This window comes from Strigops habroptila, chromosome 11 (assembly GCF_004027225.2).
Source record: "Strigops habroptila isolate Jane chromosome 11, bStrHab1.2.pri, whole genome shotgun sequence".
Classification (NCBI taxonomy): Eukaryota; Metazoa; Chordata; class Aves; order Psittaciformes; family Psittacidae; genus Strigops; species Strigops habroptila.
Window position 1 is genome coordinate 14,116,076 of NC_046360.1, and position 27,109 is coordinate 14,143,184.

General features: G+C 48.2%; 1 protein-coding gene across 4 annotated transcripts; it reads left to right on the top strand.

Moving 5' to 3' along the window:
- Positions 1-817: 817 nt before the first annotated feature.
- Positions 818-27,109, top strand: HORMAD2 (HORMA domain containing 2). 4 transcript variants are annotated; one of them, XM_030501623.1, is made up of 13 exons: positions 818-1,075; positions 2,380-2,470; positions 3,339-3,483; positions 4,819-4,882; positions 5,962-5,998; positions 7,261-7,281; positions 8,010-8,036; positions 9,370-9,437; positions 12,713-12,864; positions 13,418-13,671; positions 14,891-14,987; positions 16,051-16,115; positions 26,767-27,109. In XM_030501623.1, exons 2-13 carry the CDS (start codon positions 2,420-2,422, stop codon positions 26,875-26,877), a joined length of 1,092 nt encoding a protein of 363 aa, XP_030357483.1. In that variant the 5' UTR covers positions 818-1,075; positions 2,380-2,419; the 3' UTR covers positions 26,878-27,109. The 4 variants fall into 4 exon arrangements, with proteins under 4 accessions (XP_030357483.1, XP_030357481.1, XP_030357484.1 ...); XM_030501621.1 differs by having other exon boundaries at positions 818-1,071; XM_030501624.1 differs by lacking the exon at positions 7,261-7,281 and having other exon boundaries at positions 818-1,071.

Consider the following 27,109-nt stretch of genomic DNA (forward strand, 5'->3'; position numbering starts at 1 on the left):
ATACAGAACCCCAGCCTGCGTTGGGTTGGAAGGGACCTTCAAGCTCACTCAGTTCCAACCCCTGCCACAGGCAGGGACACCTTCCACTAGAGCAGGTTGCTCCAAGCCCCGTCCACCCCTAGCACGCTGCAGGGACGGGGCACCCGCAGCTCACGGAGCCGCTGCTGTGCGGGACCGCAGGGGCAGGGGCAGGGGCAGGCCTCGCCTCCGCCCCACCGCCGGGCGGGGCCGGCTCCGCCCTCAGCGCCGCGCAGGCCCCGCGGGACGCGCGGTGCCGGGGCGAGGGGACGCGGGGGGGAGTCCGCGGGGGCCGGGCTCAGGTACTCGGGGCCGCCCGGGGAGAGGCGGAGGAAGACTCTGAGGAGGCCCCGCGCCTCAGGGGGCGGTGGGTGCCGCCGGGTGAGGGGCAGGACCCGGCCCCGGCCCCGGCCCCGGCCCCGGCCTCGGCCCCGGCCTCGGTTGGAGCCTCGCCGGGCCCGAGCTTCCACTCAAAAAAAACAGGCCAAAAAAAGAGGGGAAAAAAGGGTTTTTAAAGGGACATTTGGGGCCGCGGCGGCTCTTTCAGGGCCTCCTGCAGCCTCCTCGCACCCCAAACGTGAGGGTGCTGAGGCGCTGGCACAGGGTGCCCAGAGAAGCTGTGGCTGCCCCATCCCTGGCAGTGTTCAAGGCCAGGTTGGACACAGGGGCTTGGAGCAACCTGCTCTAGTGGAAGGTGTCCCTGCCCGTGGCAGGGGGTTGGGGCTAGAGGAGATTTAAGGTCCCTTCAACCCAAACCATGATGATCAGAGGTAGTTGGTGTGCAGGTGCAGGGCTGAGGGGGTCCCCAGGGAATGGAGTTTTACGGGGTGCAGGGGGAGAGGTTCAGTTTCTCCCACTTAATTCTGATTTCCTGACCCTCATTGATAAGTGTTGTCTGCATGGGTGAGCGGTGTGGCTATGGGGAGCCAGGGCACCTTCTTTCCTCCCACAGCCCAGGAGCAAGCGAAAGTTTGGTCAAGGTGAGACGGTGTCGCTGGAGCCGTGGAGAATTCCCTGTGCCGAGACAACCCGGCTGGAGTAGATAAGCTCAGTGTAGGTGATGTTCCCTTAGCACAATGAATCAATTCTAAGTGTGGTATCTTGTTGAAAACATGTTTTCTTATCTGTCTCACTTAAATAACCTTTGTTTAGGTAATAACCTCACGTTGGAATAATGCCTTTGTCTGCTGTTAATATATTCCAGTCCCGTTCGCAGTGCTCAGCCAATCATGAGTGCAAAAAAAAGAATACTTCCCTCAAATATTTAACATATGAAGAACTTTGCAGGTGTATATTTGTTGGAATGTACTTCTGTAACTGTGCTCTGTCCTCATTACTAAATGAAGTGCTAAATTTAGCATAAAAGCTGTCAACATGTTCCAATCAACATGTCTTAATGACTGCCAACAAATGGAAATGAGGCTGGCATGGAAAAAAGCTGAAAAGGTACAAATGCAGAACAAGATGAGCTCAGCTGTGTTAATAAAAGGCTGCTGCTCCCTGCCTTGGGTCACGGTTTCAATCAACCCACTGTGTTTATGCTGTTCTTTGAATTGTTAGTAGAAATATTGACTAGCTGTGGACAAGGCAACACCCCTCTGGGGACCTGGTTGTGGCATTTCCTTTCATTCATGTCTCCCCATTGGCGACTCGCGTGTTGGGATCTCCTCACAAGCCAGTTTTCCAACCAGTTAGCACAGTTTTAACAACTTCTATGGAAGTTTTTAATCAATCTGTCAGATGGTGCAAAGTCAAGCACCTCACCGGGGTGCTCAGCATGTAATGTCCATGTTATTGCCTTAATCAATCTGCTTTCCGTTCTTGTGAAAAGAGTGTTTTCCTCTTTAATCCAGGCTAGTCTAACAGGGCCCACTCTCACTGAAACAATGTGGGCTTTCTTCTCTTTGTGTTTTTCTTTTCCCCTTCAAGGTGTCCCAGAAGAATCATTCCTTTATTCCAGCCAAGATCGATGTTAGTGCGTTTCCTGCTTACCCTTGCTAAAATGTTGGCTTGTCTTGGCAGGCTTCCAGTTCTTTCACCCTTCACACTACTTAATGGTTGTAGGAATTAACATTTGTGTTTTGGAATATGAGGAACGCATTTTGAAGTGCACCAGCTGACAGTCATGGTCCTGAATTTCAAATACTATTGATCCTTTAGCCATAAATAGGGAGTTTTCTTGCTCTGCAGCCTCTCAGGCAGTGCTGTGCTGTATCCTTGATTGGTTTTTCTTTACCTGTCCTGGCTGACAGTTAGCTTTGAGACCTGAATAAGCTGAAGAATCTCATTTTTAGTTTAAGGAAGATGAGAAATAGCAATGACTGAATTTTCCAGGTATCTTGTATCTTCTCATTCTTTCAGGTTTTAATTACAAGTGGAAGGCAGGTCTTGGAAATACAGGATGGCTACTCATCAGCTTTTACGGACTAGGCAAAAGAAGAAGTCCTCTAAGGTAAAAACCTTGAAATGTGATGGTACTGACCACCTCAGCTCTCTGTTTCGGACGTGACATGTCCGTGCCTGGTGAGGTGATGAACACTTTCTGTTGCCTGCGCTGTTCTTGCTTGGATTATTTCCAGTTTAGTGAGTCCAGAAAGATACAGTGTGGGGCTTTGACATGTATTTGACTAAAGAAATGTAGGCTCATGAGGTGTGCACAGAGCTTTATTAGCAGGAAGAAAAGTAACAATCTCATAGAGGAACTAAATGGAGTATACTTTCCACTGAGGTTGTTCATGCTGAAGTCACACAGTGTTTGGTATTTACACCAGCTCCAGTCCCAGACATGTTCTGTTTATAGCTCTGAGCTAAAATCACTCTGAAAACTGGGTCTGCCTACAGTGCTGACAGGCTCTGTTTGCTGCCAGCTCTCAGGAGAAGCTGTGGCAGGCAGTGAACTTGGGCACTGTGCATGCCACACCATCACGAGCACTTGTTTGGCTCCAGAATGAACTCGGGAGAGCTGAGCTGCCAGATAACTGCACATTTTTGTTTCTAGGGGTGGTTGTCTCTTCAGTGCCAGGATTTGTGCAGTGAGGGGGTGGGAACGGTCAGCAGTGATAAAAGGGGAGGGAATGACCCACCAGTGCAGTCTGCATCTGAATAAATCACGTCAGATCTATAGATAACTATCTTTAAAACTCTTAATCCCACCCATGTCAGGCAGGAGCCTTCCCTGTGTAGTGTGAAGACCAGAGAAATGTTAACATTATGTTTCCAAGTCACCCTCTTTTTCCACCTGCCGAAAGTTGTTTCTAAATATAATCCCTGTGTTACACTAAAATGGTGCTGGTTTGGGCTTTGGCCTTCTTTTTTTTCAGGAATCAGTGTTGTTCCCCAGCAAAATTGCTACAGAGCAGCAGTCTGTGGTGCTGGTGAAGAGGCTCCTGGCCATCTCTGTGTCCTGTATAACCTACATGAGAGGGCTCTTCCCGGAGAGCTCGTACGGAACTCGCTACTTAGATGGTAACACATTCACTTGCTGCTGAATTCTTATTTCTGCTTGCTGTGTTTTAGCTATAATCTGCTCTACATGTAAGCTTCCAGCTGCTCAGAGATGTGGGAGTTCAGTTTATTAGGAAGTTAGCAACCAGGCCTCCTCAGGTCTGGATGCAGACAGCGCTTCTGTGTCAGATAGGCAGTGTAGAAGACAACCAAGAGCTATTGGCAGCTCCTGGCTCTTCTGTTAGTGGTTTATTTGGTTTGTAATAATTCCTTAGCACTGCCAGCCCCATGAATCAGATCTCAGAGTCAGGAGAGTCACTTAAAAACCAGTAAGTTTTTAAAAATTAACTCTGATTTGTGTGGTTTATTTTCCTTTGGATTTTTGAGCCTTTCTGGTTCATATTTTCAGCTTTCCTTGTGAGATTGGAAGTAGATTTGTGTGTTTTATTGTGATGGGTTTTATTCTTCTCCTGTAAAAACTGTCTCACATAATCACATGTGCTTTGGGACTCAGAACTTTAAGAAAACAAAAAGAACTTTAAGAACCTTGTCATAGGATCACAGGAATTAGTGATGCTTTGATTCATCAACATCTTCGTGCTCATTCGAGATGTGGTCGTAGGGTGTGAAATCTCTCACTGCCTTCCAATCAATTCCCTTATGGAGTTAGGTGTCCTGAAACATGGTCACTTGTACTTGGTGGACTTGGTTGAGGGCACAGGAAATCCCAGATTGGCTCTTGATCACCTAACCCTGGAAAGCCACTAGGCTTTGTCATCAGATGTCAGGTCTTTCAAGTGCCTTTTTGATCAAGAATGTGAACACTTGGCCTGCTCCCACCTCTGAGGGCTCCTTGGCTGAACCCAAAGATGTTAATTCGCCACTTCAGTGGCACGGTGGGTTTCCTCTGGCCATTCCAAATGCTTGAAAACAGAGGTGGAAGGAGCTGTGTGGAAAAGCTTAACAGAAGCAGTTTATTCTGAGCACGGTCCTTCACCTGATATGGATGTTGGCGAAGGCCAAATGCAGACATGAAGGTGTTGTCAGGGAATGGCAGAACAGGTGGGAGTGGAGAAGAGGAGGGAGGAGAAGATGGAAGCTGCTGGGGCTCTGAAATGAAGCTGTAGCTGTGGGAGAGTGCAGAGCATCTGAGGAAAGTTTTGACATTTGAAAACGCAGCCATAAGCTTGTGTCTGCCCACCTGGGACTTGGTGGCAAACCAGCGTTTGTACTCCGGAAGGACCTCTAGATAAAGCATTTTATCCAAAAAAGGGAGGGTGGCTGGCTTTGTTTCACTGTTGTTTGCCCAAGAGCTGTGATAAGGATTGTAACTATGTGCTAAATCTGGTTTTGCAGACCTCTGCCTAAAAATTCTGCGAGAAGATAAAAGCTGTCTGGGATCACTGCAGATAGTCAAGTGGTGAGTGAGTAACAGCGAAACCAAGACAAGGTTGTGCTGAATAGCAAGACCTCAAGCCCTCGTGTTCTTCTTCTTCCTGAATTTGAAAACCCTGTGCCCAGCAGCACTATTGGCTGTGCCCGTGCTGCAACTCCCAGTGTGCAGCCTGTGTGCTTAAGCCAGAATTAGCTGCCCAAGACCATGTGAGTGCAAGGTCTGTTGAGGTGTTGGCTGGAGTGGGGTCATGGCCAGGCCCCAGAGCGCACGTGGGCAGCGTAAGCACTGAGACAGGGTGACAAAAATCATGAGGTTGAGTCTGTTTGGTTTAGTCTTTTCTGGTTTCACTTACGTAGGGATTCTTACAGCTTGGGTTTTAGGATGTTCAGAATTATATGTCCCTGGATATTGTGTGTCTAAATGCCCTACAACTGGTGTCCCTGCCTGTGGCAGGGAGGTGGAACTGGATGAGCTTTAAGGTGCCTTCCAACCCAAACCAGTCTGGGATTCTGATTCTATTTCAGAGTTGGCACGTTCCCAACGAGCAGAGTCTGACTTTTACGTGCTAAGGAGACACCTAGCTGCACATCCTTTGACTCAGAGAGTAAATATCTCACCATTGCCACCTCAAACAATATTTACTACTTTGAGAGAATCCATAGCTGTAAGCTATGCATCAGATAGCAGGATTTTACAAGACCAGACGTGTCAGGTTGTGTTCAAATGGGAGTTTCAGCCAAGTTCTGTACAAGGCTGATAGGAAAAGAGCCATCAGAGGTCAGGCTGGGAGCTGGAATAGAGCACTGAGCAGAGGACTATCAGCACCAGCCTTACCCCTCCAACCCTTGTCTTTGCTGGGATGTAAGTGGCCTCCAGGCTGACAGGATACTGTCCTGGAAGTATAACAATGCACAGATGCAGGAGGGAGGACAGTGCCTTTAGCACGATTGATCTGAAAAGGACTTTACAAGCCCAAAATGTTACTGTCTTGTCCTAATTCCAGAAAACAAAAAGCACTTTAAACTGTGCTTAATGGGTGTGTGTTTACAGATCAGGAGATATCTGTTTTGCTGGTTGGTGTTAATGTGTTTCTTCCCTGGCAGGATCCAAGGTTGTTTTGATGCTTTGGAGAGGCAATATGTAAGTTTTCTTCACATTTTTAAATGGGAGTTTCCTATTTCTTCATGAAGTCTGGTTAAAGCTTTCTTTCCATTCCTGCTTTATAGTTTTGTAGTGATCTTGCATGGACACAATACACATTTACAGCTGTGGGATGGGGGGAGGCCCTGCCCTGGGTGTATGCGTGTGAGGTTTGGGATTTTATTCCTTGAGCCCAAGTACTGAGTGCTGCTGCTCCCTAGGCTTGCTCGTCTCTGGTGTGTGAACTCATCTGCAGCCTGAAATGGATTTCCCTTAGTTCCCTGTTCTACATTTGCATTCTCTAATGCGTGGCTAGAGACACTGCCTGTCAGAACAGAGATCTCCGTGCCTGTTTTCTTGAGAGAGGTTATTGTGTGCTTCTGCATTCCTTCATTTCCTTTCCCCAAGTCTTTTCCTTTCTTTTCATCTTCTCTAACCCTCCTGCCTTTTCTCTTGGGTTCAGAATTCATTACTTTTTTTGGAAAGTAATTCATCAAGTCAAGTATGTAACTGGTTCCAGGGCAAAACCAGCCAGTAAGTAATCATATTCCTTGCGGATTCTCACATAAAAAATGCTCTGCACAGGAAAAAGCACCAACTGTTGTCAGCACTGCTCATCAAACCACCTCTCATCTCGATGAGATGAAGTGGTGTTGGTTTTGGCACTGATGATCAGATGGGCTCTTGCACATGAGTACAACTGTCAACGTGCATAAGATAATTCAACATGTTGTGAACTCAGTTTATTGCTTCCTGACAGCTCCTGGGGATGTTTAGTCCTTTGCTATTTATGAGACACAAATTAATTGTTATTTGACAAGGATTAAGGAGAAAAATGGAGATGTTTAATGCATGTTGTAGGATTGTTTTCAAGAGTGGTCCCACGTACATTTCCTTGCTGTAGGATTCACTAAATACCTTTGGGAAGTTTCATAGCAGAGAGCAAATATTAGTCTTCAGTAGGGATAGACGCTCTTGTAAGAGAGTTTCAAATCGGTGTGGCCTTTGGAGACTTGTTTCAAAGGAGTCCCAAGGGGGAAGTCCGGAGCCTGCGGTTGTTTCCTTGGGAAATGGCAAGTAAAGCCAAAGCAAACTGGCCACTAGGTGTTGCTGATGCTGTGCTGTGAAGAATCTGCCTTCTAACTCCCACTTTGTTGAATGTATCTGTTCCCTCTCTCTGTGCAGGCACTTAGGTTTTGCCTTTCTTTTCCTTGCTCACTAAGGTTAGGTTTTGATTCTGTGTTCTGTTTTTCCCTCCTCAGTTGCACATTGCTGTCCTTGCAGTAAGTAAACTGTTTTTCTTCTCCCCCCCTGCTTGAAAGAGATACGGAGTCAAGGTTGTGTCAACCCACTTGTGCCTTTTTTAAGGGGAAGTCAGCATGTATGTGGTTTGTAACAGAGCATTGACCTTTCTGGAATATGGTAAATATGAACTCCCAGCCTGCGTGGGAATATCTTTCTCAGTATGTCAGGCTCCTGACTGAGGCCTTACATGCATCCTTAAACTCCTAGAAGCACTTCCATGTGCTTCATATCATTGCTTCCTTTAAACTCTTGCCTCCACCCTTGGAAGCTGCTGTGTCTTCTCCATTTTCCCCTGCAGAAGCATCCTCCTTATTAATCTGATCCCCAAGAAACCACACACACACTGTTGGTGGTTTCGTAGTGAGTCTTCTGCCCTTGGTAAAGCCCCAAGAGCTGTGCTATGCACCTCTTCCATGCATAATCTGAGTAGTTCCATCTCAGGCATCAAGAGTTGCCTGTGAGGGTTGGAATGGGAATTCACCTCATTCCTCCACAATTACACAGATGAGTGTCTTCTACCTGTCTTTGAAGTGGTAGGTGTTGGCTGCTGATAGAGGAAGGCTGTTGCTCAGCCATTCCCTTCTCTGGTCCCACCCTGAAGATAGTACAATCTCTGCTGTAAAATGAAAAATGTCATTTTTTAGGCACTTTGCACTGGGTCAATTTGTCCAAGGGGAGAATGGCCTCACTGTGCTTTCTTACACAGATTTACACCAATCCCAAGGAACCGAAGGTAAGAAGGAGTCTTAATTAATCTTTGAAGCAACTGAAGGCATGGGTGAGTAGATTTGTATTCAGAGTGGCCTCGTAGGCTTCAGTTCTGCCCTGACATAGCTGCTGCTGACCCTGTTTCTCCTCTTCTGCCTTCACTGCAGAATGACAGCTCAGTGAGCTGGACCGTGATCAAACACTCCTGCTGGGCACGAGGCTGTGGGCCCGTCTGGGCCTCAGGCAGGGATGTTAACAGGCAGCTAATGGGCATGTTCCCGGGTTTGGTTTTCTTTCCCAAAGAAGAGAAGAAATGGGAAGTTCCAAATAATTCTTTTATGAGCCATCCTTTTAAGAGCAGTGCTGAAAAGACAGCTGGTTCTACATGGAGAGGGGTTTAGGACACAAGTTGTGCATCACTTCAGACCTGGGCTGCATGTGTTGGTGGTGCCTGTCCTTGTCCTTTCAGTGTTCTCTCTGGTGGTTCCATTTTATCCACCTCTGGCTGGTGCAGGGGCTGGGCAGTGTGATCTAGAAGTGATCTCCACAGCACTGCAGAGAGGAGCAGCAGAACCTTTGCTCCCCTGAGGACTGTTCTGCTGTGTCCCACCTCAGCATGTGGGGAGGGAGCAAGAGTTTAGTCTATCCCAAGGCTGGGATTTGTAAGGAAGGCTCAGAGTTAAGGGCTCAGCTGAGCTCCTACAAATTGACCTCGTTGCCTGTGGAAAAAGTGGATTATAGGCATGGAATTGGACTACAATAGACCATTTCTCTTGTGGTGAAGTTGTCTGTTCTTCCTCATTATTCTCTAAAATCAGAGCAAACCATTTCCTTTTAACTGGAAAATCATCAAGGGTTTTTTTTATCTCCCTCAGAAAGACCATGGCAATTCAGCAACTTTTGCCCATTCAATATTGTTTGTATTTCTCAGTAGGAAGAGTCCTTCAGGCCCTTGTCTCCCTGGGCCAGGCTTCCTTGTGAGACTGCATCACCCACGGAGCTCACAGTCCTCCTTTAGTAAGGGAGGATGGAGGGATGTGTTGATGGTTGGCTGCCCCAGGGCTGGTTAGAGATTTCAGCTGGGGAGTCAGGCCACAGAGGAAGTGGAAGGAGGAGGCAGGAAGTTTGTCATTTTGGGGTGACTTTTTCAGTGCTAGGTAAGAAGTGGCTGCTAAGAAAATCTGCCAAAGCCTCTGCAAGGAATAATAGAGTTAATGCTGTCATCACATCACTAAATGAATGCTGTGCTCTGGCCTGAAGCTGTCAAAGTTCACTGCTAAGGTCAGGCCACATCTTTACACTTGCTACTGTAAGAGATGACCTATATTTTCTTTTCCCCTCTCTTGCTAAATCTCCAGACAGTGACTGAACTGTACCAGTTCAAATTCAAGTACAAGAAGGAGGTGCCCCAGATGGACATCATCAGGTAATGCTTTGGGTTGATTTCTCAGAAATAAAACTGTGCTCTTGAAACACAAAGAAGAAACTGCACTTTGTGATGAGAGCATGTTTGAGTGGCTGAGCAGCTGTAAATACCATCCGAGGGGGTTCACCCTACAGGGTATGAGCTGCTGAGCTGATGAGCAGAAACACTGCGACACAGTGCCCCAGAACTGAATTAAGGACAACTGATAGAACTGGTGCCTCATCAGGGAAGCAATGCAGAAACCAGCTCAGTTGTTGAGCTTTCTGCTGCCTCAACAAGTGTTCTGCCACTTCCACCAGGCAGCCTGGTGCTTTCAGATGAAGCTTTTCCAGGTTTGCTCCCTTTCACCATGATCCTGCACCCAGGATTGCTTTTCCTTGGGCATTTGCCTACGTGTCTCCTGCTTGAGCAGTCTTGCGTGGGTGACCTGAGAGAACTTTCACTCGATGCTGCAAATGTGTGGCAGGAAGCAGCAGAGTTTTGCATCTTTTGGGCTCTCCCTGTCTGTTAGGTATTTTAAAGCTGTGCTTAGCAGGCCGTAATCTGGGTAGTTGAAAATAAATACTGTTAGAGGCCGTTGGCTGTAACCAAAGCAAAGGGAAAGAATTAACCCTTTTTGAGTTTGCTTCTGCAGTTGCCATTGAAAGATGGAGCTTTAGGCCTTGGAAGCTGCTTGTGCAGCAAGAGAGCTCTGCTGCCTTGTGTGCTCCTCAGGAAGCTCCTCCACAACGCTCCAGTTGTGTGCCGTTTGCTGCTCTCTCTAAACACATCCAAATAATCTGTAGTATGTGGCACAGTGATTTTCTGTTGGGAAAATCTGAACTGTGTCTGAGTCTGGAGTGTCCTGTGAACTGTATCTTCTGCTTTGAAGCTGCTGTCAGTTGTCCTCCCTACACTGAGGGGAAGAGCAGACCTTTGGGATTTGAGAGATAGTCGTAGAATCCCAGCCTGGTTTGGGTTGAAGGGACCTTAAAGCTCCTCCAGCTCCAGCCCCCTGCCACGGGCAGGGACACCTTCCACTAGAGCAGGTTGCTCCAAGCCCCTATGTCCAGCCTGGCCTTGAACACTGCCAGGGATGGGGCAGCCACAGCTTCTCTGGGCACCCTGTGCCAGCGCCTCAGCACCCTCACAGGGAAGAGCTTCTGCCTCAGAGCTCATCTCAATCTCCCCTCGGGCGGGTTAAAGCCATTCCCCTTGGCCTGGCCCTACAGGCCCTTGTCCAAAGCCCCTCTCCAGGTTTCCTGGAGCCCCTTTAGGCCCTGGAGCTGCTCTAAGGTCTCCCCTTCAGGAGCCTTCTCTTCTCCAGGCTGCCCCAGCCCAGCTCTCAGCCTGGCTCCAGAGCAGAGCTGCTCCAGCCCTCGCAGCAGCTCCGTGGCCTCCTCTGGCCTCACCCAACAGCTCCACGTCCCTCTTGTGCTGGGGCCCCAGAGGTGGATGGAATAGATGGCTCTTGAGTACTTTGATTTTTTTAATCAGCTTTTCTCAGATCAGTCATTGAAATAACAGTCCCCTGATGGAGCTCAGCATCCCCTGGTGTGGCCAAGGAGAGGCTGAGTAATCCTGCTGTTGTGTTTCTGTCTGCTCCATTGATATCTCAGCACTGCTCTGAGGCTTCAGAGCCTGTGGCGTGGGATTCCTGGGCTCTGTTGTTTCCTCAGTGACTGACACTGCTGTCACAGTGTACCAGCAGGTCACACGTGTACCTGCAGTCATTAATAAACTGACTTTCTGGCATCGATCAGGATTGTGTCATCTTTGCTATCACCTCCCTTAGCTGATAACACTGCTTTGGCACACCTGTAGTGTTTATTGGCATGTGCAAACTCAGAGTTAAGAGTTAAGTAAACTCATTCCTAGAGAGGTGTTTTGTGGATCTGCATCCTTGGATCTGAGGGGTAAAGGGAAACTTCTCCTAAATGGTCTCTGCCTTATTTTGGCTGGATTTTGGAGGGATTCCTTGCCATGGATCCCAGTCCTTCAGAGCAGTGCCTCAACCTTTCAACACATTACTGCATGAAATTCACAGTGTTATTCCCATATTGAACCAGTACTTGACCTGTTAATTCCTATTAGTCTCATCTCTTTTTTGCTCATGCTTCTTCCCTTTCCCATTTCTATCCTGCTAATCCCAAGATTTGTAAGGTGATGTGGGAGGGAAGGCCCTGCCTTCTCTTTACTCCTCAGTGGTCCTCTCACGCGATGTACATTTCTGATCATGCAGGATTTAATCTAATGGCACAGCACGCTCAGCACAGGGCTGTGCCAACCAGTAGTTTGGAACCTACCAAGCCATGCCCTGGTAGTCAAGCAACAGCCTCTCTGTTTTCACAACAAGCCAAGAAGCTTCAACTGGAGGGAGAAATGAGTCTTAAAGAAGCTGTTGTTCCAATGTTTCGTCAGTCAAATTCAGCCCTGGGGTCCTCTCTGCTCTCTTAGGTTACTTACAGCTCTTAAAGCGCTTTGGGATGATGGTGTTAGGGACCATCCAGGCTGTGTGTAGTGTCATCCACCTGCCTGTGGTCTTCCAGTGATGTAATGAAGGAGCTATGGGGTTTTTATGGCCCCTTCTCGTTGAAAGTCAAGGAGGTTCAGGTTCCTTAGTCACGTAGTGATTCATCCAGTCCATCTTCAACTGTGTGAAGTCAGCTGCTGATCTGAGTTGCTCATCTCCTCGACCTCTGCAGTCAGGAGAAACAAACTCCTCCAGAGGCCTATTCATCCCACTCCTGTGAGGCGTTATCTCAGTCTAGACTGCCTGCTTAGGCTGCCCAACTGACATTTGGATGGGTGAAGGAGGTGAGAGGAATGCCCCTTAGTCACTTTGGAAGAATGTGCTTCTGAGCTGGTTTTTCTTCCGTGGAATTGAAGTGAGAACATGCAATTCACTTCTCTTCAAGCTGCAAAATAGCCCCTGTGATGAATTGGCTTTATACGGGATTCTCACCTCATTCCTCTCATTCCTGAAATTGCTGAGGTGAAAGGCACTTGTTTTATGGTCCTTTGATCCAATTTAATCATGTTCGAACAAGCGAGTCATGACATTTGTATAATGGGGTCCATTGCCCCAGCTACAAAGTCTGTTCAAATGTAAATGCCATTCCTCCTAGTTGAGAGCTGCCACCCCATCCCTGGCGTGTTTCACTTCCCTGTTGATCTGGCATTGCAGCTTTGGGCTGGTGGTTTCAGACAAGTCAGTGGGTGCTCTGTATTTGTAATTAGGTTGTGAATATTCATGACTGAGGAAAACAAATCTGTTATTCTTCTTCTGATTGTAGCAACCAAGTGAACTTTGTGGATGGGGTGTGCAGCGAGGATGTTAAAGAGGCCAGCAGGCTCCTCATCCGGAAACTCTACCTGCTAATGCAAAACCTCGGCCCACTGCCCAATGATGTTACCCTCACCATGAAACTCCTCTACTACAATGATGGTAAGTGGAGAACAGTGTGTGCGGGGGGGGAAGATTCCCTTTCCAGCAGTTCCTGTAATAATTATGAGCCCCTGTAAAGTAAATGAAGCATAGAAAGGTGAAATGGTCAAAGGTGTTGGCTGAAAGCAGTGAGAAATGGTGTAAAACACAGTAAAACCTTCTGACACATGGGGATGGCAGATGCTTTATAAGACAGGGTTGAGCATCCATGTAAGAAGTACAGTCATGTAGTGCCAAAAGGAAACACTTGACTCCTTCACTGGCGGGTTTTGGTGTTTCAAGGCCATGTCAGGTTCTGCTCTAGAAAGCTGAGCACATGAATGGTATCTCAGCATCCTAAAGTCATTCTTTATTTGAGCTCCCTAATCACATTTGTTCAGCTCATTTTTTTCTTTGCATTCTCTCCCTTCTTCCTGACAAAAGAACCCCAGAGTATTTTCAGTGGCTGATGTAGTTACTTGAGGCTGGTATACACTTGTTCTGTAATAAATCAGGTTAAGGAGAGATGGAACTTGGTTTCTCTGACATCAGTGTGTTCTTTATCCCTGTGTAGTAACTCCTGATGACTACCAGCCCCCTGGCTTTAAGGCGGATGGCAGCCCTGGTGACCTGTTGTTCGATGGTGATCCTGTCAACCTGAGAGTAGGGTCAGTCTCCACCGGCTTCCACCTCATCAAAGTGAGAGTGACAACTGAAAAGAAGAGAATGGGGAAGGTTGAGAGCAACCTGATCAGGAGGAATGGCCCTACTGAGATCTCCCATCAAGGGTTAGACTGTGATGAAGAGGAAGAAGAGGGGACCACAAAGGTATAGAAATGGCTCTATTCAGTTCTGGCTGGAGGACCAGAGTTAATCTAGCGAAACTCTCCTTAAAAGACACATTTTCTCAGAATCTGAGTTTCATGAGGGTTTCTGCGTGCGTTGGGCAGCAGCACTGCAGTGGATTGAACACTGGGGCTGGAAGCTTGTAGACATCAAGTGAATTTTGCAGGTCCAGAGAAGGGCACTGGAGCTGGTGCAGGGCCTGGAGCACAAGTGTGATTAGGAACGGCTGAGGGACCTGAGGGGGTTTAGTCTGGAGAAGAGAAGGCTCAGGGGGGACCTTATCGCTCTCTCCAACTGCCTGGCAGGAGGATGGAGCCGGGAGGGGGCTGGTCTCTGCTCCCAAGGAACAAGGGATGGGACAAGAGGAAACGGCCTCAAGCTGCACCAGGGGAGGTTTAGATGGAGCTGAGGAACAATTCCTTCCCCAGAGGGTGCTCAGGCATTGGAACAGGCTGCCCAGGGCAGGGCTGGAGTCACCGTCCCTGCAAGTGTTCACACCCCGTGTAGCCGAGGCCTCAGTGCCATGGGTTAGTGGTGGCCTTGGCAGTGGAAGGGTTGGACTTGATGAGCTTAAAGGGCTTTTCCAACCTGGTTGATTCTGTGATTCTCACTTTGTTCCAGAGTATCCACTGACTCCCAGAGGCTGGTACGTTCTCCCAGGGAGAACACTCAGACACAGACATGGCCAAAATGGAAAGCATTGCAAACAGTTGTGCACTTCCACTTGCTGTTTCTCAGGATGAAGCCTTGTTCCACTGTGTAGTTAGGTGGGATTCCTGCAGCCATCTGAAAGCTGTGTGTTGTGTCTGATTTCTCTAGGCCCCCTCAGCACTTAGTGGAGGAGGAGGAGGCATCTTTAGCAGATAATGCCCTTAGACATGAAGGTTGACTGGAAGGAATGGTCCTCTGGTGGTGCTGCTCTCCAAAATGATGGAAGAGGCAACCTTGACTTGACATTAGGTTGTCAGCATCAGGGAATAAAGCTCAACATAACTAACTCCTGAAGATAGGAAGCCATTTAGGTGGGAATTCTGTCTTATCTAAGGAAGTTTCCCTCTTGAAAGACTTGTAGGCTTGGGAAAAGGAAGGACATGGAGGAGCTGTGAAAATCTCATCCCCATTAGTGCTGGGCTTACGGATTTAGCACCTGGGTGTATTTTTGAGGTTCTGCTATTAAGACAAACCATCATTTGCTTTACAGAGTCACCCTCTCCCTGTCAAAGCAGATTCAAGTGAGCATGAAGAGGACAAAAGTGACAGATGGAAAATGGAAGCATCTTCTTACCTGCAAGATACAGGTAAACACCAGTTTCAAAACTGCAGGAGCTTGTGACTATGTCCTACCATAACACTGAGGCTTTCTCACTTTGAAATGGATGAACAGAGTTTGTCAGGCTGTTTGAATTGTGTCAGGTCAGATTGAACTACAAAATAGGGCTTGTTGTATATGCTTGGTTTGTTAACAGAAACAGACAATTTTTTATCCATCTCTTTATCTCAGCAGGGTTTTTTCAGCTATGGGGGAGATGCACAGTTCATCAATGCTGAGTTACATTATCTACACTTTCCCCAAAGCTCTAGTCCTTTAGCTGTCACAGTTTGATTTTGCTAATGACTTCCATATGTGAAAACATGCATGAAAATACAGGACAAAAAAAAGCCTTTTCTCTCACTCCAATGAACCCAGCTCCTGATATACCATGCTGAATCTGACCTTTGAGGCTCTCAGATATAGCCTGTGGAACAATACCATCTAGTGACAAAATGGTAAATAGCATTCCTGAGATCCCCAAGCAGTGGAATAAAGCAGCTTGTCTGCTATGAAGTCACCTTTTCAGGTCTTTCTCCTGCAGATTCTCTGGTGACTAATAAGGGCTGAACTCACACTGTCACCTTTTCCACTCTGGGGATATTCACAGGATCTTTCTCCTCTACCCAGTTGTCTGCTTTCATAAAACTGAGGTGCTTTGGTACCCCCATCAAGTTTTATTCAAACAGTTTAATAAGGTCAATAGTTATTACTCAGAGGACATCTCCCCTCCTTCCCCCCCCACACACACATGGATAAAGCACATGCAGACATAAGCTTTGTTATGTTAGAAACCAGGTTAAAATGGAGCTAAAGTATGGGTAGGAGCTGCTGCAGGTTGATGTGTTGCACGTTCAGGTGACACTTAATTCTGAAATCCCTGTTGCCAGGAATAAACTGCCAGTGTTGGCAGTGCCTGATGGCAAAGGTTACACAATTTCAGCCATGGGATTTTGCTGCTGTGGGTTTCTCAGGCATCTGTGCTTGCTTTTTTCAATTAAACATAAGGTTTTAGCTTTGGAGCTAATTTTGATGTGATGCTTGGATTGTAGGTGGAAAGAAGAAGGCTGGAGTCAAGAAGACGGGCAGGATGCCTTGCTCAAGGGCATCTCAGCAGGTGAGCAGGTATTAGTGTTTCTAAGATATGCCAGGCAGGGTGCAGTCCATTGCCATGAACATTCTGTCATCGAGGATGGCACAAGATTCAACTGACATTAGTGGCTTTATTGTGCAGTATCAAAATATATAGAGGTAACAGAGTATGAGGGAACAGGGATAGAAGCATGAACTGGAAGCATTTGGGATGAAACTCTCTGTGGTCAGCTTATTTCATCATCCAGTGTAAGGATTTTGTCCTGGTCTCTGGAGTTGGCACCTGTGAATTACACACAGAGACTGATGGTATCAGTGTCCCCCCCAGGCTGGCTTACCTGTGTGTGTGTGTTTGGATTAAGTTCTGAAATCACCACCCCATTTTAGGTTTGAAAGGTGTGTTTGTCTGCTGCCTAACATGGTCTTCACCTCTCCTTCCTTGCCTCCAGACTATCTTTCCATGTGAGTCACAGGTACTTACTGGATCCTCTCCCTTTTTGGCTACTTCTCTAGGATAGGAAGAATTATCCCCTCGAGGTGCTGTCTCTTTCTCAGCAGTTATTGGGGCAACCCAAAGAACTGGGGTAGGCCAGACATGTAATCCTAGATAAGTCCAGTTGTGTGAAATCAGTCGCATGCTGGAGGCTGCCCCGGCCAAAGCCTGAGTCAGAATCAGAGCTCCAAGTCCTGGGCTTGTGTAGAGGTTTTTTCAGTGACAGGGCAAATCTGTGAGCACCACTGGACTTGCCACTTGATCCTCCTCCCATTCAAATGAGTTGAGCATCATGTGAGCTTGAATGTGCAGAGGCTGAATCTTTACAGGGTAAGTTAATGAGAGTAGGAAATTGCTACTAAAATCTTCCCCGCCTCTGTTGAAAAGAATCCCGGGGTGTCTAACCCAGACAGAGCTGGAGACTACAACCTAACGTGTCATTCAAAAGGCATCTGTGAAGTATTTGCCTTGACTCTACATCTTAGAAATGAACTTCTGTGCCTAGGCTGGTATTTTTCAAACTCTAACCACATTTTTGTTTGGTGTCACATCCTCCAGTTTCCTTCTGATCGTTGTTTATTCTGTCGTCTGTGTGAAAACAGGAGCCCTTTTTGTTTGGAGCTCATGGTTGTCCCCCTGATTCATGCTCTGACATTCTTCTGCGTCTGTCACGATTGGAAGCAGAGCACCAGACACCTCTATGCTCGCAGCATGTGAATTTCATTAAGCTACAGTAGCCGTAGTGAGAGTTTGTGGAGGTGGTGGAAACAGCATTAGTTGCTGAAAACTGGAAGAGTCACTTTATCCATTCTATGCTTCCAAAGACTTCTAGAAAAAATAAATCCAGGCCCTCTGCCTGGTACATTCTGCATGGCAAAGGGCTTTTAATGTATTCTTTGATACTATTTTTTGGAAGTTGGCTAATATTTCAGCCCATTAAAGGAAAAACCAAGTCAAGTCACTGGTTAAAGTCATCATTGTAAAGCCAGTGCGAATAAAAATTTGACACTATTTTCCACATGAGAGGGACTTTCCCTTCTTTTCTGAGGGAAGTGGTTAAAACAAATGACCATTGTGTATTCCACTTGAATCAGGAAGCCAAACTGGTGAGTGAAGTTTGTCTTTAAAAATGAGGACAAGCTTGAGTGGATGGGAAGTCTGAGTTAGGTATTATCTAACAGGGTCAAGTGTAGGTAAGATGGGTAGAAGCAGGGTATGAATGTAAACACCTTGGTGCTCTCCAGACTGCAGTGCAGTCAAGCAGCAGTGTTCTCCAGCTGTCACAGGGTGTTCAGAGCAGCTCTCTGCTTTAAAGAGCTTTAAGGTCTCCAGAGTGACTTGTTTTCTCCTGGATTTCAGAGTTTAATCAGCTCGATGGGTTAGGGGCCTTGGGCAACAGCGTAGCCCAGGCCATGGAGAGCTCCCTTTAATGGGACAGACATGAGCCCTTAGACTTGTGTGTGACTTTGAGTGTTAGGTTTCCACCATAAGATCCCTTTGAACTAGTTTACCAACTGATTGCTCACGTACCAGCACTGCTGTGGGGGAGAGAGGAAGACTGGATGGAGAGGAACAGGCAAAGAGGGCCTGGGAGGGAGTCCTGCCCTTCTGCTGGCAATGCAATGGTAGCTGCTCAGCTGTCCATGGAGCAGCACCTCAGGAACATGGGTTTAGAGGTGCTCTCTGTACCATTAACCGTTCAGGCCATCATCTTCAGAACTACCTAAACCAATTTGGAGTGTCCCAGAATGTGATGTATTCTAAACGTGCCGAGTTCAGAAGTGGTGCCCACAGTCAGGAGCTGCTTTGGGAAATCAGAGGATCAACTGGGTTGGAAAAGACCTTTAAGATCACCAAGTCCAGCCTTTACCCCAGCACTGCCAAGTCAATGTGGGTGAGCCCATTGCTGCTCTTCCTCCAAAGTGATCTGCTTTTTCCTTCTGATTCCTTGATTATTCAAACTAAAACCAGTGCTGTTGGAACTGAGTTTATTGGTCATTATCTTCCTGACCTATAGCTCTTCAGGAAAACCAGGAATGAAAGTATTAAAGGCTTATTTTTATCTAATCAACATGGGAGAGACAAAGGATGCAGATCTGCTGGAGGAGAAGCAGCTATTCCTGCCCAGTCTGGCCTTTAGCAATGGCCATGGAGAGTCTCCACAGAGGGCTTTCCGCATTGGAGACAAATTTACATGCACTCAACTGGCTTGTTATCTGCAATCTCATGATTGATGGTGCTTAGGATCAAATGAGAGATTGTCCTTTCCCAGCACAGCAGCTCTGTAATTAATCATCCAGAGTTAGACACCAGCATGTAAATAAGCCCACCTCTGCTGGCTTCAGGAGAGGTCGCATTGCATCAGCCAAGGATTGGGCCCATGCACTATGCTTGTGCATCTCACTACTTGCCACTGGCATGCAGGAGTGTGAGAAGATGAGGAAAATGGGGAATTGCTGCCCATTGTTTCAGCTTATAGAAATCTGGTGATGTGAATGGGGTCCTGCACTGAACTTGGGATAACTTTGTGAGTTCTTCAGAGGGCTGGAGCAGCTCTGCCCTGGAGCCAGGCTGAGAGAGCTGGGCTGGGGCAGCCTGGAGAAGAGAAGGCTCCTGAAGGGGACACCTTAGAGCAGCTCCAGTGCCTAAAGGGGCTCCAGGAAACCTGGAGAGGGGCTTTGGACAAGGGCCTGTAGGGACAGGCCAAGGGGAATGGCTTTAACCTGCCCGAGGGGAGATTGAGATGAGCTCTGAGGCAGAAGCTCTTCCCTGTGAGGGTGCTGAGGCGCTGGCACAGGGTGCCCAGAGAAGCTGTGGCTGCCCCATCCCTGGCAGTGTTCAAGGCCAGGTTGGACACAGGGGCTTGGAGCAACCTGCTCTAGTGGAAGGTGTCCCTGCATGTGGCAGGAGCTGGAATTGGAGGAGCTTTAAAGTCCCTTCCAACACAAACCTGTCTGGGATTCTAGGATTCTATGATCCTCTTGTGAATCCTTTAACGTTCTTGTGCTGCACATTTTGGTCAGCTTTGTCTTCGTGTAGCGAACATGTTGCTGTGCAATGAATTTGGAATGAAACAGAACTAGAAGATGAGTAAAATCCGACCATGTGGACGCCTCTGCAGACTTTTATCTCCCATCAGGAAGCTGTGGGCTGAAGTTCTGGGGTGGTCCTTAGAGCACAGTCTCACTGCAGGGAGCCCTGAATCGCCCCTGACTGAACCTGCACCAGAGCTGGAAATGGTGTGGCCATATCAGCACAGCACAAATCAGCCTCCCAAGTTTCTGGCTTCATTAGCTAGCACCAGACACTGCTTGTGCTGCTAGACTGCTGTGGGACATGAGGAAGCGTGTTGACACTTGGCATTGTGTGGACATACCACTTTAGAGCAACGATAGCTCAGGGATCTCTGCAGTGCGACTCACTGCCTGCTGTAGGCCTGTTCCTGCCATGAGGATTAGCTCTTAACTGGAGTTGTCTGGAAGTCAGACGTCTAGGGAGACATTCAGACCTAACTGTTGTAAGTCAGTGTTGGTTTAGACCTCAGAGGAGAGCCTGTCTGGCCTCCAGCTGCTGCTCCTCATGCAGAAGACTTGGCTACCTGGCCATGTCCTTCCTCCCAGGGCCTGTGGCAGCAAGGGAAGCCAGTGTGACCAGAGTCCTGCATGGATGACACTCTGCAAGTAATACCTGTCCTGTTTGCCGGTGATCAGTGCCCCTGATGGAGATTCTTGTGCCGTTGGTGAGCTTCTGTGTTGTGCGCAGCTTCTGTCTGAAGGTGAAGGTCAGCGCAAGTGGGTTCAGTTGCAGAACAACAGCTTGGAGATCAAGACCTTTGTTGTCTGATCTTTCCCAGGCACACCGCTGTTAAACTTGCCATGACAGCGAGCAGTTGAAGGGTGAAGCCTGCCATGTGCAGAGCAGTACGAAAGCATTTTTCTGTGGCAATGTCATTATCTTGAACTTTTGCAGAAAAGAAAAAAAAGCAGCAAGGTTTATCTGTAACTGTCTATCAAGAGAGCTCTATCTGATGAGAAGTTCCCAGAACATTTTCTCCTCCAACCCAGCTGAAGCTACACAGACCCAAAACAATGAAGAGAGAAAGATTCAGAGATGAGCTTCCCTCTCTCCTTCCTGTGAGCTCAGGCCATTCTGGGAGGAGTGAGACAGGGAGGTCAGGAAATTCCTGGCTTCTCTCAATTCACGTCAGATCCTTAGCTGTATCTTGGGGCCATTCATCCCTTGCATGAGTTATCCCTGTCTAGCGTGCAGGAAACACTTTCCTAGTGATCTCCTCATGCAGAGGTGAGGCCCGTCACCCCGCGCATCCGGGGAGAGGCACCCCCTGTGCCTCACATTCCCACCAGCTGCCCCAGGGACACCCGTGGGAAGCTGTGGCTGCCTTCACATGCGTTCCTAAGGGCCGTGCAAGCAACCAGAGCCTCGGGAGGGATCCGCATTGATTAATGCTGGACACATCCAACATCCCACGAGGGACTGAGCTGGGTCGCAGCCTAAGAAGCAGGAGGAGTGTCCGTTGCTTTTCGCCTCCTCAGTTACAGTGCTGTAACCTTACTGGGGAATGCTTCTGTTTTGGGAGGCGTATTGGATTGGGATCTGGCAATTGGCATGTGCAGTTTGCAGTGGGATTGAGGGCCCTGGAAGAGATTGTGAGGAGAGAGATTGACAAATGGTGTTTTTCAACAGTTAGTTTTGATGAATTTCTCTTTTGCACTCTGGGAAAATCTGTTCATTGGTCCTTTAAATGCTACGAGATCCATGAGGAGCAGAGCAGGCCTGTGAGGCTTCCAGTTGGCAACAAAGGAGGTGCCTTGAATGTCAAAGATTGTAACAGTGAGCTATGGAAAAGGAAGAGGACCAGCGGTAGGCAGTGTTGGCATGGCTTCCTGGGGACAAAAATGTGGCAGGTTGCCACAGAAGCACCACACTGAGTGTCTTTCATTCTTCCACCTGCGTAAGTTGGCTTTCATGCGAAGCAGCATGATTCTCCTCCACACGTACAGATGAAAATCAGGATTAATTCCACTGATGTCAGTGCAATTGCTGTAGTGGAAACTGATACGTGCTCTCTGCTGGGTGTTTAACCACTGTGCTGCCTTCACAGCACCGCTGGGGTGAGATGGGACGATTGGGGATTGTCATGTCCAACCTACCTGCTAGAGCAGGGGGATGTGGAGCAGGTTTCTCAGGAGCTTGTCCAGTCAGGTGTTGAGTATTGCCAAGGATGGAGACTCCACAACCTCGCTGGACAACTCGTGCCACTGTTTGACTGCCCTCACTGTAAAAAAATAACATATTCTTACATTTAAATGGGATTTCACAGAATCCCAGCCTGGTTTGTGTTGGAAAGGACCTTAAAGCTCCTCCAGTTCCATCCTCCTGCCACGGGCAGGGACACCTTCCACTAGAGCAGGTTGCTCCAAGCCCCTGTGTCCAACCTGGCCTTGAACACTGCCAGGGATGGGGCAGCCACAGCTTCTCTGGGCACCCTGTGCCAGTGCCTCAGCACCCTCACAGGGAAGAGCTTCTGCCTCAGAGCTCATCTCAATCTCCCCTCGGGCAGGTTAAAGCCATTCCCCTTGGCCTGTCCCTACAGGCCCTTGTCCAAAGCCCCTCTCCAGGTTTCCTGGAGCCCCTTTAGGCCCTGGAGCTGCTCTAAGGTGTCCCCTTCAGGAGCCTTCTCTTCTCCAGGCTGCCCCAGCCCAGCTCTCTCAGCCTGGCTCCAGAGCAGAGCTGCTCCAGCCCTCGCAGCAGCTCCGTGGCCTCCTCTGGCCTCGCTGTATTTCGGTCTGTGTCCACTTCCTCTAATCCTTTCACTGGACACCGTGATGTACCTGGTGAAGCTTGAGTTTTGCTGTGCTTGGACAGCATGGAGCAGCAGCAGCGGGTGGGTAGGTGGGAGTTACTGCCTTTAGCCAAAGAGAAACGGCCGGGCACCAGGGATGCCTCAGCTCTTGGGTGGTCAATCCAAAGAGTCAGGGGGTTTGCTTTTTGAAAGGGGCAAGGATTCCCTGTGCTATCCAGTGTCAGTTGCAGCTGAAATCACAGGGTGCATCAGGCTTTCTCCCATTCAAGTTGCTTGATGATGATGATGATGGACATCCCTGCAGACACTGTTTATCACACTGACACCTGAGGATCATTTTGCCTTATTTCAGCAGTTAATCCATGTATCTCAGTCCTTATTCTTTGAGCTTGCTTGATGGAACCGGTCTTCTTGTGACATTAATGTGCTTCTGAATGCATCAGGATAGTTACAAGGTACCAAACCAAACACTCCCTGTCCCTGACAAAGGGAACTCTTCTGAGGGCATAAAATTTGCCAAGTGCCAAACCTCAGCATGGGGCAGGCCGGGACAAAGAGGGGCACAGGCGAATGCTCTTGTGCAATTTTAGCTTTTCTACATAGGATGCCTTGGGAAGCAAAACACATGTCAGAAAAGCTGTAAATTTGCTTGGATTTATGCTGGGAATTTGTGGCCGGAATACGTGGGGACGCTGGGGATTGAAAACTGCAGTGAGCAGAACGAGGGCCTGATTTTGTCTATCTAAGAATAGCAGTGGAGCTGTGGTCTGCTCATTCTATTTCGTCCACCAGTCTGCCTTGGGAAGGCTTTAATCTAAGTCTAATCTATTTTTAGCCTGATATCTTCTCCAGACAATGTGCAGCTGTCCTGTGAGTTTGGTGCCAGAAATCAGCAGCACTGGTATGATTCACAAGTTAGCTGGGTTTCACAGGAGAACTCTGTGCTTAAATACTGCTTTTTTACACGTAGTGCGGTGTGGTAAACCAGGAGAGTCCAACTCACTGTGTGTCCAACTCACTGTGAGTTCATGCTCTGACCTAGAGCCAGAGTCATGGAATGGTTTGGATTGAAGGGACCTTAAAGCTCCTCCAGCTCCATCCTCCTGCCATGGGCAGGGACACCTTCCACTAGAGCAGGTTGCTCCAAGCCCCTGTGTCCAACCTGGCCTTGAACACTGCCAGGGATGGGGCAGCCACAGCTTCTCTGGGCACCCTGTGCCAGTGCCTCAGCACCCTCACAGGGAAGAGCTTCTGCCTCAGAGCTCATCTCCATCTCCCCTCTGGCAGGTTAAAGCCATTCCCCTTGGCCTGTCCCTACAGGCCCTTGTCCAAAGCCCCTCTCCAGGTTTCCTGGAGCCCCTTTAGGCACTGGAGCTGCTCTGAGGCCTCCCCTTCAGGAGCCTTCTCTTCTCCAGGCTGCCCCAGCCCAGCTCTCTCAGCCTGGCTTCAGAGCAGAGCTGCTCCAGCCCTCGCAGCAGCTCCGGGGCCTCGGGCCTCCTCTGGCCTCGCTCCAGCAGCTCCACGTCCCTCTTGTGCTGTTGCCCCAGAGCTGGATCAGGACTGCAGGGGGGGTCTCCCCAGAGCGCAGCAGAGGGGCAGGATCCCCTCCCTGACCTGCTGCTCATGCTCTGGGGGTGCAGCCCAGCACACGGGGGGGTTCTGGGCTCAAGCGCACACTGGAGCTGGGTCAGGGGGAGAACAAGGCCTTGGACTTGGAGTCAGGAAGTCATGGGTCTGTTCCTGGTTTTGCTACTTGACCTGGACTTGTCCCCCCTGTCCTCTTGTCAGCATTGTCCCTTTTCAGGGCAAGTGTTTGTGGGCCTGGGCCCTCTCCTGTGTGCTTTTATAGCACCTGGCTCATCGGTGGAGCCGAGGACCTGCAGTGGTTGTGTAAGACAAACACCCAACATTGGTGCAGCGCACGCTCCAAGTCAAGGATCCCAGTACATGGGAAAGATTAGAATTAATCAACTTCTGGAGGCTTTGATTGTATGTTTAGTCAGTGGGAGGGATTTCCTGCTTTTGTCCACACCATTTAAGAGATTTACTTTCTGGTTAAAGTCAAATAAACATATGTAGGATCTGACTTAATCCCATTTAGAGCAACATCTCTGGGGGAGAAGCTTGAGTGTTTGATTAAGGATGGGACCTGGATGTTGCACTTGGGGTCTGTTCCTTGCGCCGAGTTCCTACATGAACTTGCGGCTGGGCAGGGGCAGGACAGGACATGTTGGCTTCGGTGAAATACCTCACACAGTTGACGTCTGATTCATCCAACAGATGAATAGTGCTTGTCTAGAGCACTTGGTGGCTTGCATAGATGTTTGTACCCTTCTCCTCTCAGGTTCCTGTGAGGTGGTCACGCTGCCTGTGGTAAAGGGGAGGAAGATGGTGGGAGACTTGCCGTGGCTCTGCATGAGCAGCTGCTCCTTCTGGCTCTTTCTGCCACCTCAGAAGTATCCCATCCATGCAGAAAATTCAGGAAGAATAGCAAAGGGGTAAAGGCTTTACTGAGTGTGTGCTGTAGAAGATCTATTCCTCAATAGAAGAAATAAAAGCACCAATAGCTCATGCTTTTTATACAGTGTAGGGTGAAATAGGAGAGCTGCTGCCTTACTGAGGTGACTGGGGCTCATTGCTTTGCTTCAGTGTGCATCCAGCAGGGCAGGGAACAAACCCTGCAGCTATGGGAGCACTGCAGAGCTCTTGGATGAGGCGTTTCTGCCCCCGGGCCCTTTACTTTAAAAAGGAAGCAGCCAGGTTAGCATGATGCCAGGGAAAGGAAAGTAAATAACTGCCTAACATGCCAGTTTGAGCAGCTGGGTGTCAGGTCAGGAGCTCTAACCCACATCCACTCATCACTCTACCCTCAAGCAAATACACCGCGGGCAGCGCTGGCCCTTGTGTCAGCCTGAGCATGCAGGGTGAAGGAGAACCTGCCCGTCCCACTTTGGCGCATTCTTGTTTTCTCTGTTTTTATGGAAAGGAAATGGTACTTTTCTGCATTAAGCAATGTTGTGTTGCTCATAATGAAGAGGAGGGAAGAAGGGAGGAAAAACAATTTGCAACACGATCGAGAGGCGAAGTGAGGTTGATTCAAACTGGTTTGCTGTTAATCCCTAATCAGAGTTATTTCACACATTAGAAAGACCATTGCTATGTGGAGATTACCAGAGCCTCATACCAAGGTCAGATAGAAAGAAAGCCTTGATGACGTGAGTGGGGAATTCTGTAATGACCACAATCTGGAAACCTTGTGCTTGTCTCCAGGATGCGTTCTGGAATAGCTCTTTATTAACTCCTTCTGTTTATCCTTTTTCACTTACGTGATTCCTCATGTTTTAGGCTGAAGCTGGAGTAAGGTGCTCCTGTTCTGGGGCAGGAACTTGGTTAGCCTCTTTTCCTTCTTCATTCACCTTGCTTTCCTCCAGAAAGTTCGTACTTTTGGAGACTAAGCTGAAGCAGTGTGTGTCCCTCCAACTCAGTTCCAGTGAGAGCAGGAGAGGTTCCACTGCCAGATTGTGTGCTTTGTCCCTTCTGGGTGGGCAACAACACACATTTCTCTCTGCAGCTCCAGATTATTACTGTAAAAATGCAAATATGTGATGTGATAATGAGAATAAGTGAGTTTGTCACTTGGCAGAGCCAACACCTCAGCTGTTGTTCTGGCTGTCCATCTCTCTGTGGTCTGTCTGGATTGCCTGTACCGCTGACCTGTTTATATTCTCACATCTACTTATCTGTAGGTTTTAACCTTTTGGTTTGTAGCCCCCTGAATATTCTTGTGGGAGGTTTGTGTCTTTCTAGAGGGAAGTTAAGCCTCTTGGAAAACAGTTTGCTTCACTGAGTTATGTTCCTGCAGACTCACAGAGGTCTGAGATCGACCAAGTCACGTTGAAGTTCCCTGGTGTACAAATAGAGGTGCCGTGTGTCTCTTCCTGAAAGGCTGTTTCCAGTGACCACCAATTTGACATAAGTGCCCCCCTTCTTTTGCATACTTCTATGATGATCTGAGGTTGGTGAAACAGGCTGTGACCTATCAGCTGTTTCTCAGAGGTCTCCATGCTCATGGTATTTTTCTCTCGGTGGTGGGGAGATGGGAGATGTTCCTTGTGCCACCAAACCCTTCCTGTCCCTGAAGCTGAACCTGTTGCTTTCACAGATCTTATGGTTCCAATTCCATCCAGTTATCCCAGTTTTGATTCCTTGCCTAATTGCTTTTCAGGAGAACAGGATCATACTGAACAAATCCAAGAGGATCCAGGAAAACACATTGTAGTTTTGGAAGTTGTACTTTTTGACTCGTCTAGCAGGAGCCTGTACCGTGAGAATGATCACTGTTTCTGATGGTTCTTACAGATAAGCTGCCTGAACCTTGCCTTTAGCCAGGAAGAGGTAACAGGACCCAAGAAGAAAAGGAAGGTCAGTGAACCAGAGAAGCTGCTTCTGGAAGGCAGGAAATCATGTTAATTCTGACACACAATACGTTTTAGAAGGTGTGAGTTTGCGTTGTCATCTGACTAGTAACGACACTTTCTTCCAGTGTTTAACTCTTCCACGTACCTGTGTATTTCTGCATGTTTATTTGTCTAGTGACAACTTGGATTGCAAAGAGACAACAAGCACTGTAATTGTCATGACAGTGTCAACCAACAGCATTTGTTTCATGTTCTAAAGTTGAGGATTTATGATTCCATGTGAA